The sequence below is a fragment of the Sinohyriopsis cumingii genome, chromosome 3 (genome assembly GCF_028554795.1).
Source record: "Sinohyriopsis cumingii isolate HCF-2022 chromosome 3, ASM2855479v2, whole genome shotgun sequence".
NCBI lineage: Eukaryota > Metazoa > Mollusca > Bivalvia > Unionida > Unionidae > Sinohyriopsis > Sinohyriopsis cumingii.
The window spans coordinates 82,426,933-82,441,980 of NC_142963.1; the positions used below are offsets into that span (position 1 = coordinate 82,426,933).

A 15,048-nucleotide genomic window follows, 5' to 3' on the forward strand; every position below is an offset into this window, starting at 1 on the left:
TTCAGTCAGCGTAATATGTGGCTTGTTGAGTCTGACAAAACCTATCCAGCCCTATCACACAAAACTGCACATAACATTGCTGAACACTTGCACAAAGTCGCAAATAATGTCATTGAAGACATTTGGCTCATTGAACAGACTGTAATCTACTTCATACCCTTTTGCACAGTCTGCCAAACAGTAACTAACTAAACATACTTAAAACACTTGTCAACAGAACATAACCTATTAAGTTTGTTCTTGGACAACAGAACAAAACCAACTTCACACTTTTTGTCAAATACAACAAAACACATCACAAAACTTGCACATTAAAACACAATACATTTGAACCACACACATTACAGGAAGTTAGGCACTTGAAAATTGTGATTGCAGCATTAACAGCTTGGAAGAAATTTGAAGCAAGTGTGATATGTTTGGTTAGAGTTTGATAGTTTTTAGCATTGCCATAATGAAGTGGCTCACACATTTACTGTTTATATGTTGTCACATGTATTGTGCATTACTGGCATTTCATATATTAAATGCAATGGTTGATTTTGCTGTTCTGACTGGCCCTAGGCCAGTGGGTTGAAAAAGACTAGCTAATACTGACAGCTACAGGCCAGTTGGGCCACTTAGATCTTTTAAAGTTATTTTATTTGAGATGGCCAGTTTATTTTATGTAAACCAGTTGATTTCCATATGAGCTGGCCATGCTGGCAATGGAAATAATTTGTTGACTCCTGCAATGTCATTATTCACAAATTGTTTTAAATTTGTATTCTATAATTTTAGCTTTTAATAAAACGTATCTCAGTGTACTTTCATCCTGAAACACTTCCAAATGTAATTACTAAAAACAAAGAAACCCATGACCTTAAAAAGGAAATTTAGCGGATGTTTTAGACTGATCAAGATGATGGGAATCTAAGCTTCAACGTTCTAGTCACACGTCAACACCTTAATGAATCTTGGCATGTTGGTGGGGAAGGTCAGACCAGGAATCCATGCTGACTGCATACACCTGTAATTCAAGTAAATATATATAATTTAAGGGTGGAGCTATTAACAGTCTCATAGTTAAGAATTTGGGCCCATTTCCAGAATGCAGGGAGGGAGCCATGGGATAATGTTTGTTGTATAAATGACTTAATCTTTTTATGCTGTATTAGTAATTGTGTAATTGTGTTTGTGAGCTGCACTAACCTTTTCTTGCCCCTCTAGAATTTCAATATGTGTGTGAAGTTGCATTCACAAAAAGCTGACTCTGTATATCAAGTACCCATATGAGCAATTTGAAGCCCACTTTGACCTCTTCTTTGTCATTAATGTAGGTAGAGGTATGGCTGAATTTTGGTCTTAATAATTTCCAATGAATTTAACTTTGGGAGCCTGTTTATCTCTCAGCATCAGATTTGGAGCATTATTCAGTTGTTTTGCTGAGTTGTGTTAATAGTTGTGTTACTTTGTAACAGTTTATATATGATATTATGTTTCTCTGATAAATATAGCTAATACATACAGTTTAATTTTACTTCTTGCAATTTTTTAGGACTTACTTGTGCTGAAAGTTGTCATCTATTGAAGCCAAATAAACCACAAGGTTATTGTATTCCATTCAATTCAAGGTAGGTGACTCTTGTGTCATATTCAAGGAGTTCGTAAATTCAAACATATTTCATGCAACTCCCAACATCACAATTATAAGTTTTTAGATACAGGTCCCAATTTTAGGCCTTTCAGTTAAACTGTGAAACTGCTTAAAGTTGAAAGGTCAACCTTAAAAGCTTACAGATCAATTTATCTCTATGGATACAAAAATATAATTATCCATTCTGACATTAGGAGCTCTGACTTAATTTTTCCACATCTATCTAGTTTAATGTCATCGCCTTGTATAGTCCATTTAAAGTTTTGACTTGTTTGTAGTATTTCCATTATAATAGTATTCTTGCCACACTAAACCATAAAACTGTAGTAGTTTGTGTACGAGACCACTTACTAATGAATTTAGCTGGTGTGGTATGTGTACCTGACCATCACAATTAGACTTTGTATCCCCATCCTGTTACTTGTGGCCTCCCATTAGCTGGTGGCTCAGTTGAGATTGAGTTTCAACAGCTCTGGGAGGTAATCTGAGAGGTAATCTGAGAGGTAATCTGGGAGGTAATCTGAGAGACATTTGAGGATGAATGTCAGAGAAAGGTTGTGTGCACTAGCTGAGGTATATGAGATCAGCCAGTTTGGTTTGTCTTGATCATTTATTCTAGTGGTTTGTGTGCCAGACTGTGAGATAAATGAACTGGGTTCAATCCCAAGCACAATAGTTAGAATTTGTGGCACTATACAAAAACAGTAAACCTTGATTTTATGGTGGTATATTAGCTATTTTAAGTTCATCCACACATTGACAATATGATGACAAGAAATTGATCATAGCTACCATACTGATGAAATAAATGTTGCCCTTGTAAGTGAACATCCAAATAACTATTTAATCTCTTAAACTATTTATTCCTCTGAATTAGATAATGATTATAGTAAGTTTAGATTTGTAGTGAAAGTGTTGGAAATCCAAACTAGCATTAACAAAAAATGTTGCACTTTAAATGTTAAGTTCATATAATGATCAACTCACTTGCCAAAAGAGTCAAACATGTACACAAAACATGTAAGAAAGCTAAACATGCTTAATTTATGTGTTACAACTCTTTGGTCTGAAACTGTGTAACTGAAAGAAGTAAAACCAACAAGTTTAGCAAAATCAACAAATAATTTACTTCACTAGCATACAAAGTGAAAATTCAAAAGATGCAATATTGAGAATGAAATCCTAAATAATCCTAAATGTTCTATCGCAAGTCCAAAAGTATATAATTTTCAGAATGAATTTTAGTATGGTCTTGAATGTCTTATTGTATCACAATGATATAGTCTTTGAATGAGTCCTCAATAATCTCAAAGTAGTGTTTTAGTCCAAAAAGTGAATGAGCACTTTGTAATTCCACTGAATCAATAATTCCTCACAAATTATATCTGAACAAAACTATGAACTCAGATTTCTTAAGACAAATATTAAGCATAAATGAAAAATTGTTTACCAAATCCTATATATACTAATTTCACTTGACCTAAGACATGGTAAAATTTCCCTGGGATAAACCCATGACTTGAACTCAAATCCAAGTAAACATGTTGTTTTCTTCAAATAATCATCACAAAATTAGGTAGGCATTTCTATCAATCATGGACAAAAATTAATCACCCAATATAGATATACGTAACATATGAAAGGATCCACAAAGAAGTAAGAACATTTAATGTATTTGAATTCAAATGGAGATTTTTTTACCATTGTATTTTTATGTACATGTATTATTTCTACTTTCTGTTTCCATATATACTTTACAGGGCTGGTGGCTGTGGAGCAGCCATGAGAGCTATGTGCATTGGACTGCGTTTTCCAAGGTACATTTTTATAAAATTTGGGGTTTTGTGAGGAAGATATTTCTTGACAGTCCATCTGAACACTGCTAGTGATAATATTCTTAGTGTACTATGTTATAGTTTTAGATGTGTATTTGCTGAAGGTTATGATTGAATGATTCAAGGCAGTATACTGTAAATTTTACTGGAATCTTTTTATATTGAGAGGGATATTAGGACTGAATATACTGCTTATTAGTGTTTGTATTTAAAGTATGTACATTATTGTATGCCCATTGATGCAGGGGTTAAACTAGACTTAAATTTTTGGGATAAGTTACTTTTCCTTTTGATTAGAATAGGTACAAGTGAGAACTGAACAGAGAAGTAAAAAGCAAAATGGGAAAGTATTGTGATTAACCCTTTACCTCATAGAGCATAGTGACAAAGTGCAGCTCGCTATACATAGAACACAGGTTACCTAGTCGACCGCATACGCATAGCTTGCCTGTGAACTATTAAGCAATGTAGTGTATGTTACGTTTAACAGCAATTTTAACCATTTTACATTTTTGGTACACATCTTTTACATGTGGAACAATTTAAGAGTAAAGTCCGATTGTTATAGCTGTGTAATTATTTATCACGGAAGAATTTGTTATGTGCTTTAAAATCTGGAGAGAATTCGTTCACCGTCATGTCAGTGAGGCCGTGTGACCAACCGTAGAGCTGCCATTTCTCATACTCGAAATTTACAAGTTTTTCATCTGTGTCTACATCACTAAGTCATCTAAATTTGATAATTTATAAAAACTAATTGCAGCCTATATCAATATCAGAGCCTTTACCTAGGTTATTGAATCTTTCATAGTTGTGATTCTAATCATGAAAACTTTGTAAGTACTGAATGAAATCCGCGACCGCCATTTTGGAGAGTGGAGATTACGACCCAGTTACTTTAAATAGCAGATATTGACCAGTACATAAACAGTGACCACGTGATCTGACGTAATTGTCATTCACAGAAATGAATGTAGTATCTAATAAAGGGTTTTCCCCGAAGGTGGCGCTACGAAAACCGGCTTAAAATGGCTGATGTTTACAGCGGACGTCAAAAGGCGCTTCTATGGGACTTTTGTAGAAGTGTCAAAAGTCGCTTCGATGCGACTTTTGTAGAGGCGTCCAAAGACGGTTGTATGAGGTAATGGGTTAAAATGGCTGATAAATCAAACGCTATTATTATTATTAATTAGGAGGACTGTGTTAAAGAAGTTGAACATCAATTAAATGATGAAGAATACTACAAACTAACGAAGACCTATCATTAGAAATAAAAACCAAAAATTTCCACATGCATTGTTGAAATCACTAAGAACAATAATTCCGTATACAAAGAATATGATACTTTCCCCCTGATAATACACAAACATCAGTTCGATATATTACCCAAAACTCATACAAATCCTAACCATAGTTTACCTTTAAATTATCCAGGATGACCCATTATATCAGGTTGTAATGCATATACAGAAAACCTATGAAAATTTATTGACAGTGTTTTGCAAGCTGTAATGAAATGACTTCCTTCACACATTATAGATACTATTGACTTAATTCAAAAGTTGAAGTCTATTCCACTCTTATCTGATAATTCTATCTTTGTTTTCTCTAGAAGTAACCTCATGGTATACAAACGTACCGCATACATATGGTATTGAGGCATGTAAATATTTTCTTGATAACAATACCGATAATAAGAAACTATCAAGTGAAAATATTTGTAAAATAATAAAACATTTCTTGGAAATAGTAATTTTAAATTTAATAGTAAAAATTATATCCAAATAATGGGTACTGCAGTGGATTGTCCTATGGCTCTTTCATACAGTTCCCTTTTCTTGAGTAATTTAGAAATAGATTTTCTTCAAAATGAGAATTTTAATCCATCTGTTTGGTTAAGATTTTTAGATTACATCTTTGTGTTTGGAACCATTCAGAAAAAAAACTGCATAAATTTATTGATCGCCAAAATCATTTTCACGAAACAATTCAATTTACTTAAGCTGCATCCAGTATGCATGTATCATTGTTAGATGTAAATACAATGACAATATTTGATAATACTATCTCTACAAATGTTCATGCCAAAGAAATGAATTTCCACCAATATGTGGAATATTCATCTTGCCTTCCCAGGTCATGTAAAAATGGTATACCATATAGCCAGGCCAAAAGATACCAGTGCATTGCTTCAGATGATTGTCAATTACAAAATTCTTGAGTGAATTAAAAACATATTCCCAAAATAGAAATCGTTTTACACATATAATTGAGGCTGTGGTAAACAAAGCCCATAATCTTACTCAACTCAATGAGGCTGTAAACACAGCAAAAGTTACGATTGAGAAAAATATAATCCCTTTCAAAATACAATATAATCCTTCATTACCAAATATAGGACTTGTAATTAATAAATATTGGAGTTTCCTTAATTTATCAAATAAAAACAGTGTAAAACATCTTCACAAAAGCAAACCAATCTGTGCTTATAGAAGACCTAAGAATTTGCAAGGTTTTTTATTAGAAATAAACCAAAAGAAAATATATAAAGATGTTTCTCATCATCTAAATGTAACAGATGTTGGTCTCTGGATGTACAGATATTAGAGAAAGTACCTGTTTTAGTTGCACCAATACAAAAGAAGCATTTTTACTATGTTATAACACTATCTCCATAGCAACTCATGTGATTTATTTGATACCTTTAAAAAAATGTAAAATACAGTATGTTGGACAAACACTTCAACAAGTTTCTAAGAGATTTTCATTTAAAAAAATTGTATAGATCCTCATTTCTCCTCTAAAATTTCAATACATTTTAATACAAATAATCACTCTTTGCATGATTTTTCCTTCATGCCAGTCAATTTTGTGCATGGAGAGATGAGCATACTGATTAAAGAAAGTTTATGGATTCATAGGTTAGATATTCTGTGTGTGTGTGTGTGTGTGTGTTTTAAACTAGCTTTTGTTTGTATGGAAAATCCTCTGCATTATATGTTTATCTTAACACATTTTGTCATAGTCATATGCATTTCAGATGTTTTTGTTTTAAGTTGTTACTTATAGACTACTTAATTCAGTGTTGCAATGTTTACATTTTGTGTTGTTTGTTTCTGTTTCAAAATGCTGCCAAACGCACTTTGTAAACCAATGAATATCCAAATACAAAAAAAGTGTTTCAGTTCAAATATTCAGATATTTGTTTTAGCACTGGTGTTCATTTGTTCCAGCAACAGTTGTCATTAATGTTACCAATAAGTAACCTCAAAAATTTTACCACTACATGTTTAGGGGGTTCATTGAAAATTAAATTTGAATCTTTTGGAAAGTTACTTTTTTGTGAAGTTTGAAAAGTAAACAAACAAAATTGCACATTATGGAGTTTGTTTTGCTAGAACAGTTGACATTGACACCTGCAAAAACTGCAATACATTTAATCTGGAGCCACAGCTACTCGGCTGGGTCAAAGGAGCATCTCAGAAGCCATAAACTAATGTCACACAGTGTACATCTAAAAGTCACAGGACAAAGTCATGGTTGCTTTCCTAATAGAAGAAGGCAAAATTTACATTTATTTGGCAGCTTAATCACCAACTTTCACCTGGTATCCTGACCTCTGAGCAGAGCAGAGCTTCATAATTGTTTCCAGGTAGAGTGTGTTAAAACATGTGAAAAAAAATCAAGATTTATTTTCTCCTGATTTTGATGAAATGTATTACACATATGCCTCATCTTGAAACACTTTCTGGAAAATAATTCTGTGTAATTCATACATGTATTTAATTTAATTTAATTTACTACCATTGCAAATTGACACAGCTGTATTTAGATTATGTTTTAATGACTCTTTGCATTTCAGAACAGCATACAAATTCATTGTTATAAAATCTGTGTTCTCCCCATTGCATGTCAGTGATCATTGGTCTTTACATCTTTGCTCTTTTAATCACAAAGTTATTCAGTTGTGCTTCTTACATGAACTCTGTTTTCAAATCCCTTGAGGCTCCTTTCATGTAATTGTGTCCAGTAACCAGTGGAAGTTTTTTTCATAATACAAAAGCACAATGATATTAGTTTTATAAATAAATTTGTTCTTTAAGGTGTTTCAGTTCATTTAAGCTTCTGAGAAATAAAATCAGAAATAAAAAAATGTATGTGCTGATTGGGATTACATATGGTAACAAAAACTATGAAATGAGTCTTTGTGTATGTTCTTGCATTCTTATGACTCCACCTCTATAAAGGCAGAGATACATAGAAATCCTTTCAGTGTTTTTTGACAAATCACTGTGCTCCCACAATTCTTTACAGAGTTATTGCCCTTTTTGACTTGTGTTTAAATGTAAGGTACATTAGAATCTTGCAACTGCAGCTGGTCTCACACTTTTAAATGGATCTTTACGAAATATGTTAAATGATGTGGTCATCATGTGAAGATGCCCTTGTCAACAAATCACTTTATTCCTGCAATTGTTTTTAGAGTTATTGCTCCTTTTGTCTTTTAGCTGAATTTTGTGCATGACACAATCTCATCAGTGCATCTAGTCCTGCAGTGTATGGTTGATTGCACTTGAAGTCAGTAAATAGTATAAATATTATAAATATTATAATACACTGACAAGTCACTGTGCTTCCACAATGTTTATAAGAGTTATTGCCCATTTTCGCTCACTGCTGAATGAGGTTATGACAGAATTATGTAAGTTCAGTTAGTGTGACAGACCATCACATAAAATGTGCATGTTGACAAATTAATGTGTTTCTGTTATATTTTCTTTGAGATATTGCCTGAAGTCACATATGACAAATTCTTGTGAACACAACTAGTCTCATGTTTTTCAGTGGATTGACATTAAGCATTGTAAATGTTATTGCTATCATGTGGAGATGGACATTTCAATACATCACAGTGCTCTCTTAATTTTTTGGTCCTGCAGCATACTGCAGTATTACACAGAGCCTTGTGAGCACAACTTGTGTTGAATTTGTTACTAAAAACAGCACAAACTTGATAGTTGTCCACCAGAAAAGTGCTGCTATAAACTTCTCAAAAAACCTGTAGACCAATTACAACCAAACTTTGCAAAGGTCTATGGCCAGAAGGCCTTTCATTGTTGTACAGATGGTGCCAATCTGCCATCAACTATTCCCACAACTAATAAAAATATTATTTTAAACAGCTTCTTCTCAGCATTAAAACCTATCAGTTTAAATGATTTTTTTCCCCTCAAAATTGTATAACAGAATTCGACCTAATTTGACAAAGCATTCTGACATGGAGGGATTTTTATTTTATACAAATGAAGTTGATCTTCCTTTCAGATATGGCCACATTGCTAAAAAGACAGAAACCTTAAATGAATTTTCTTACAGAATCACTGAGTAGAATTGTTGGATCAAAATTAACAGAAAGTAAACAAGGCTGAACATCCTATCAGATTCGTTCAAATGGTGCCAATCTGCCTTCAAATATGGCCACTGTTACTAATAATAGAAAATCCTTTTAATGACTTTTTTATTTATGTATTTTTAAAAACTGTTCAGCAGAATTCAGTCAAATGACAGAAAGCATCCTGGCACACAGAGCATTTAAGCTTATAAAAACTATGCTGATGCACCATCAAACATGGCCACCATTGCTGAAAAGAGAAAATCCTTAAAAACAAACTGCGCAACTGAATTTGACCAAATTTGACAAAGCATCCTGGCATTGAGGGATATTGATTTTATAAAGAATTAGGCTGAACAACCATCCAATACAGCCATCATTGCTAAAAATAGAAAACATTTAATTGACCTTTTTTTCAGAAACTTTATGTCAGCTTCAATATTGAACAGAAAGCATTCAGTTGTTAATGGTTTTCAGGTTTGTGCAAATGATCCATATTGACTGTCAAATAGGGCAGATTTTACTAAAAATATAAAATCCTTTAGATGGCTTCTCAAAAACCATGAGCAAAATTTTATCAGTTTTACAGAATGCATTAAATAATAAAAAACATTGATGAGAAAATACAATTAAGTTTGTCCCTATTCATATAATAGCTTTAACTTTTAAACTCTTTGTGCCTTTTTGAAAAATCACACTCAGTGAATTCAAAAGCATGAAGATTTATACATGTATATGGTATAATGTTATAAAAGAAATGCATGATACTGCATTTACACTGAATCATGTGCTTCAGAAATGTTCACTGACAAAATAGCTAATTTACTAAGAAAACGTCTGTACTTATATACTCCAGAAAGAATGAATTATCCACAAGAATCCATATGTTAATAAAAATTCCCACAAAATGAACTACAGTCATTGGTACAAAATTATTACGACAAACACCAGGAGGAATTACTACTTGCCTGTCTGTTCTATCATTCCTTTGTGAGTACATGGCCATGTTCCTTTGTTCCTTTCATCTTTGGTGTATATATATATATATATATATATATATATATATATATATATATATATATATATATATATATATATATATATGCAGTAAACTGACAACAAACAGTGCAAAGTTAGTATCTAGCTAACCTGAGCACCTTTGACTCTTTAATGAGTCTTTCTCAAAGACAGATAGAAAACATAGATAAGACAAACAAATAAAACAGAAAAATTGTTGTTTGCAAAACTTTACATGGCTGTTTCTAAAGGAATTCAACTTTTTAACTTTATTATGTTTCAACTAGCGTATTTCAGCTTGTTGCTGATACCAGAAAATATTTGTATTGACCTAAAAATTGATGAGCCATAATGACATCAGTTATTTTATGTAAATTTATGTAAGCGCAAATCATATCCCGGATATTTCATTGTTATAGTAGTCATAGGCTATTAAGCAAATTTAGAGCATTATTTAAAAGAAAATGTGTCGGATGCAAAAGATAATTTTATTTGTGCATGGTTGTCTTTTTCTAGTCTTCTTGGTTTAAACCACTTGGTTTCAGTGTTATCTTAATCATTCCCTGACACACGTCATCCCTTGCTGGATCCAGACTGAGTGTACTTGAAAGGATTGTTATTGACCATATGATTTGTATTATATATATATATATATATATATATATATATATATATATATATACACACACACAGTGGAGCCTCGTTAATCTGGACTCCGTTTATCCAGAAACCTCGCTATCCGGACATAATTCAACGGGAACAGAATTCCTAAACGTAATTTGCTCCGTTAATCAAGAAATATGCGTTCTGGATCCGGAAATCAAAATTGGGGACCAAAGTGTAAAATTACATTAAAACTTGTCTCGATAATCCGGAAATAATCTGTCCAAAAATAAGAAAATTCGAAAAATCGTATGTGAAAATACAATCAGAAGAATAATACATAAAACACAGTAGTGAAGCCCTTGAGAATCTATGGCCACTATCAATAACTAAGTAGCATGACCATATTGTAACCAGCAATTGTATAAACAATGTCTGTTTTAGCTAGTCGCCAACAGGGGTGTTAATAATTAAATAGTGAAGCCCTTGACAATCTATGGCCACTATCAGTAATCATTGCAGATAGATCCACCAAAGAATCCAGGCAAAGAAAGGTTACAGACTTCTTCAGGAAATTGACATAATAAATGTATGTACAGTACATACATGTACATGAACATAGTGTGATGTGTTCGATGTGTTAATTGTCTAAACTTCTATTTACTGTATATGTATGTACAAGCACATGTTATAATAATGTGAAATAAACACAAATTAATAGATGTATTCATTAACTTATTTCAACCATTATTGAATATACGGTACATTACATTTAAAGCTAGCATATACATGTACATATATACGGTGTGATGATATCGTAAAATAAAAAATGTGCATGATTCAATTATCCGGAAAACTCGTTAATCCGGACATATTCGCTGGGAATGAATGTGTCTGGATTAACGAGGCTCCACTGTATATATAACTTTCATCTGTCCTTTCATTCTATGCAAATCAGTTTCCTTACTTTTTCCATTGTTTGTGCAACTTTTATTTATAGCAACATTGTTCAGTATTACTAGTACAGAATGACCATTGTAAATGTTGTGTAGACTTCTAATAATGTCTAGTTGATCCTAAATGAAAATAGTATCAATCTGACATCCAGTATGTATGCCTCCATGGAAATCTTGTTATCAATGCTTCTTTTGAATGGATGGTCACATCAACATGGGATAGCCACCATTAGTGACTTCTTATGATGTCTGGTCAGTCATAAATGAAAATGGCACCAATCTGACATCCAGTATGACCATCATAATGGCCAGTTTAAAAATCATGTTGTCACTTTGCCCCCCACCCAAACACTGGGTTTGTTTTATTGATATGTGGATTTCACTGAGGGGCTTCTTATGATGTCTTGTTGGTTCTATGGTAGTCATCTTGAAAATCTTATCACTACTCCTCTAAAAGGGATGGTCATACTGACATCGTGTTTTTAACTAAAATACTTCTCATTCTTTATAGTTGATCCTAAATGAAAATATGTGAATGCTGATAATCTGAAAATCAGCCTTCAGTAAGCTTAAACAGAGTACTACAGTGTCCGTTCAAATATATATATATATATATATATATATATATATATATATATATATATATATATATATATATATATATATATAAGAGAGAGAGAATTATAAATATACATCAGACAGAACGGAAAGTGCTATCCCTTAATTATATAGCAGAATGCTTGATTTCGTTCTCTATGGAGATTCGAATCCAGGTCCGTGGGTGAACAGCACAACAGCACCCATTGCCTTGCCTGCACACATGAGCCCATATTCCCTCACCACTAAGCAGACATCACCAAAAAATGATGCTACTCAGTCGGTGTTATATGCACTCGTGTGTAGCAGATATACTCCCATTATGACCTAGTAATTCTCATCTACCTATACAGTCATTCTGGATTCCTATGAAAGAAATTATGGTATATAGAATTAATTATAGTTATAAATATACACCAGACAGAACAGAAAGTGCTATCCCTGGATTCTTGATAATAATGTGTATAAGCCAAATAATTTAGGAAAAAAATTAAGGCCTGGAAGGGGGGATCGGCTTATACGCTGGTCGGTGTCTAAACTTGACAGTTTTTAAGTCCTTTTATTGACTACTATAATGGCTGTAAATCTTGGGACACAGAATTTTTTTTATAGTGTCCTAACACTTATATGCATCTAAAAAAAAAAAATTCAGTGTCCCAACACTTATTAAACTGTTATAAAGTACTATGATTGATTTTGTTATTATTTTGCTTGTGCATATTTTCTGATTTCTCCAACATGAAATTAAAAAAACATAAATACAGACTTCATAATTCACAGGCCAGTTGAGTTTACTGGGGAGACCATGATGAACTAAGCTCAGTGAAAATCATGCATAGCATCACTTAAAAATCCTTATTTATTCCCAAACATTAAATGCAGATTTTGCTTTATTCATTTTTGACCAAATTGCATTCTTCGAGATAACATTTTAGGTAGTCCTTAATAGCCGTTTCATTTACATTGAATCATGTGCTCACGAGTTACTCATTTTCAATGGTATAAGTGATCCTACAAACTGAGGTAATATTTATGAAAAGTACACACGTTTAATTGTACAAGGTGCATGATCAGCATGACTGTTATATGTTCATGAAGAGTGGTAACAATAAAGGCTGAAGTTCTTTATTTATTTTGGCTGAACAACATCATAACTTTCCACACAATGGAAAGCTTGATGGTTCGGCATCCCCTTTGTTGATAATTGGCGGATTTGTCTTTTGTTTTCCGACAGCAATACAAGCCAGTTATAATCATTAAAACCCTCAAACTGGCTTACATTAAAAGGGAATTTCGACCGGCAACTATACCAGTACATTGACATGAAGTTGCCATTAATTTCAGAATATTAGCACGATTGCCGTTGTTTTGTAAAATGGGTGTAAGCCATTCCGGTCAACTTTTCAAAAGCCAAGGAGGGAGACTGGATAAAAAAATAGAGAGATTGGGACCTAAATTCAGGAGGTTGTTTATGGCATTTTTTAAAATATTTGTTTTAGCTAAATATTGACTGATCTTCTGGGTCCATATGCGTGAAATTCACAAAGGACGCACCATTTCTCCCTGTGACATGCTCAATTTTCACATTCTAGTCAGCTGTGTCCAAACTGCACAAGAGCTAAAGGTTAGTCTTAGATAAACAAGCAAGAAAGCCAGCATGACTAATTTAAAACAACTTGCCTTCTATCATAATTCAAAGAAACCATGTTCCACATTATTGTGTGTTATGCAAGCACCAGCAATTGATTGGCAAATAAAGAATGCTCTGGTACCTAATTAGGCAGCCTCACGGTACCGTACATGTGGCAACTATTTTCCCCTCGTATATCTGACCTTATTTCATTATTGTCAACTCATAAGGCATTCAGCATTGTTTACTATAAAACATATATATTCTGAATTAGTTTTTTGAGGACACATATGCTGCATGGTATGTATTTTCATTCCTTCTTTTAATTTAATGATGGTAATTAACATTTGTATATACGGTACAAAATGCCAGGTGTTCACACGTGTAAGTTTCTTTGGTGGGAATGGCGCTGTTGCCTATGGAGTTGTAGCATTCATATTGATCATTCTTGTGATTGAAATTAATTGTCGACAATTTTATTGTTGTGGTTTATTTTTTGTTCTGGTTTATTTTCTGATTTTTTTTATTGTTATAGAGGTAAAAAAAAATCATAAACTATTTGGTGAAGAAGAGAATTATTTCTAGTAAAATAACTATTTTGTCACAACAATATTCACAGATGATACAACAGAACTTGGCTTCCATGGGTTACATATCTATTGATGTAAGACTTTTCTGTTTTTAGGAGAAATGAAAATCAAAGACATAATGTAATAATCGGGAGTTCTCTGCAAAATTAGGGCAATATTAGGCATGGAACGATCACAAAATCTGGATATTTTTTACCTCCCAGCATGAGAGTTAACAGGTATGATGTAAGGTTGCTTATATCAAAGCAAACTACAAGTCAGATTTTACAGTATTAGCATGATTTTCCAAACATTATTTCTGGAACTTCATTTTATTGTATTTTGGAGATATCATTAAAGTTTTGTGCAGTGGTGACCATGAATTGACTCTGAGGGATGTACTTCATTCAGTACGTGTTGAAACCTGCAATGTACAGGTGGTGACACCATCAAATAAATATGCTGAGTAGCCTAATTGTGAGTGTTGAATCAAAACATATTTTTGCTTGTTGTGTTGTCATACTGGGATCATATACAATTTCAAGGCAAATTGAAAACATAATTACTGGTGCACTGATATAAAATGTCCAATGCAATAACGCATAAACTAGTTGAGTCAAAAGGGAGAGGAAGTGTTACAGCAACTCGTGAATGCTCCATTATTGTCATTGTTCGATCAAGTTATACACAACTTTGAATTAGGCAGAAACAGTAAGAAAACAGAAAATTAAATAAATTACTTTTCAAACAAGTTTATACCATTTCTTTTTAATAATCATACATGCCAACCCCGAGAGAAGTATATGTGTAATT

The 15,048-nt window shown here is 32.9% G+C and overlaps 1 protein-coding gene across 2 annotated transcripts in view; it reads left to right on the top strand.

The window, feature by feature from the left end:
* The window catches only part of LOC149803202 (uncharacterized), a 152,056-nt gene that overhangs the window by 106,052 nt on the left and 30,956 nt on the right, over positions 1–15,048 (top strand). For both annotated transcript variants that reach the window (XM_089952821.1, XM_089952822.1), the window contains 2 exons: positions 1,538–1,613; positions 3,397–3,453. In XM_089952821.1, the coding sequence (XP_089808947.1) occupies positions 1,538–1,613; positions 3,397–3,453 (133 nt within the window). The remainder of the gene's footprint in view (positions 1–1,537; positions 1,614–3,396; positions 3,454–15,048) is intronic.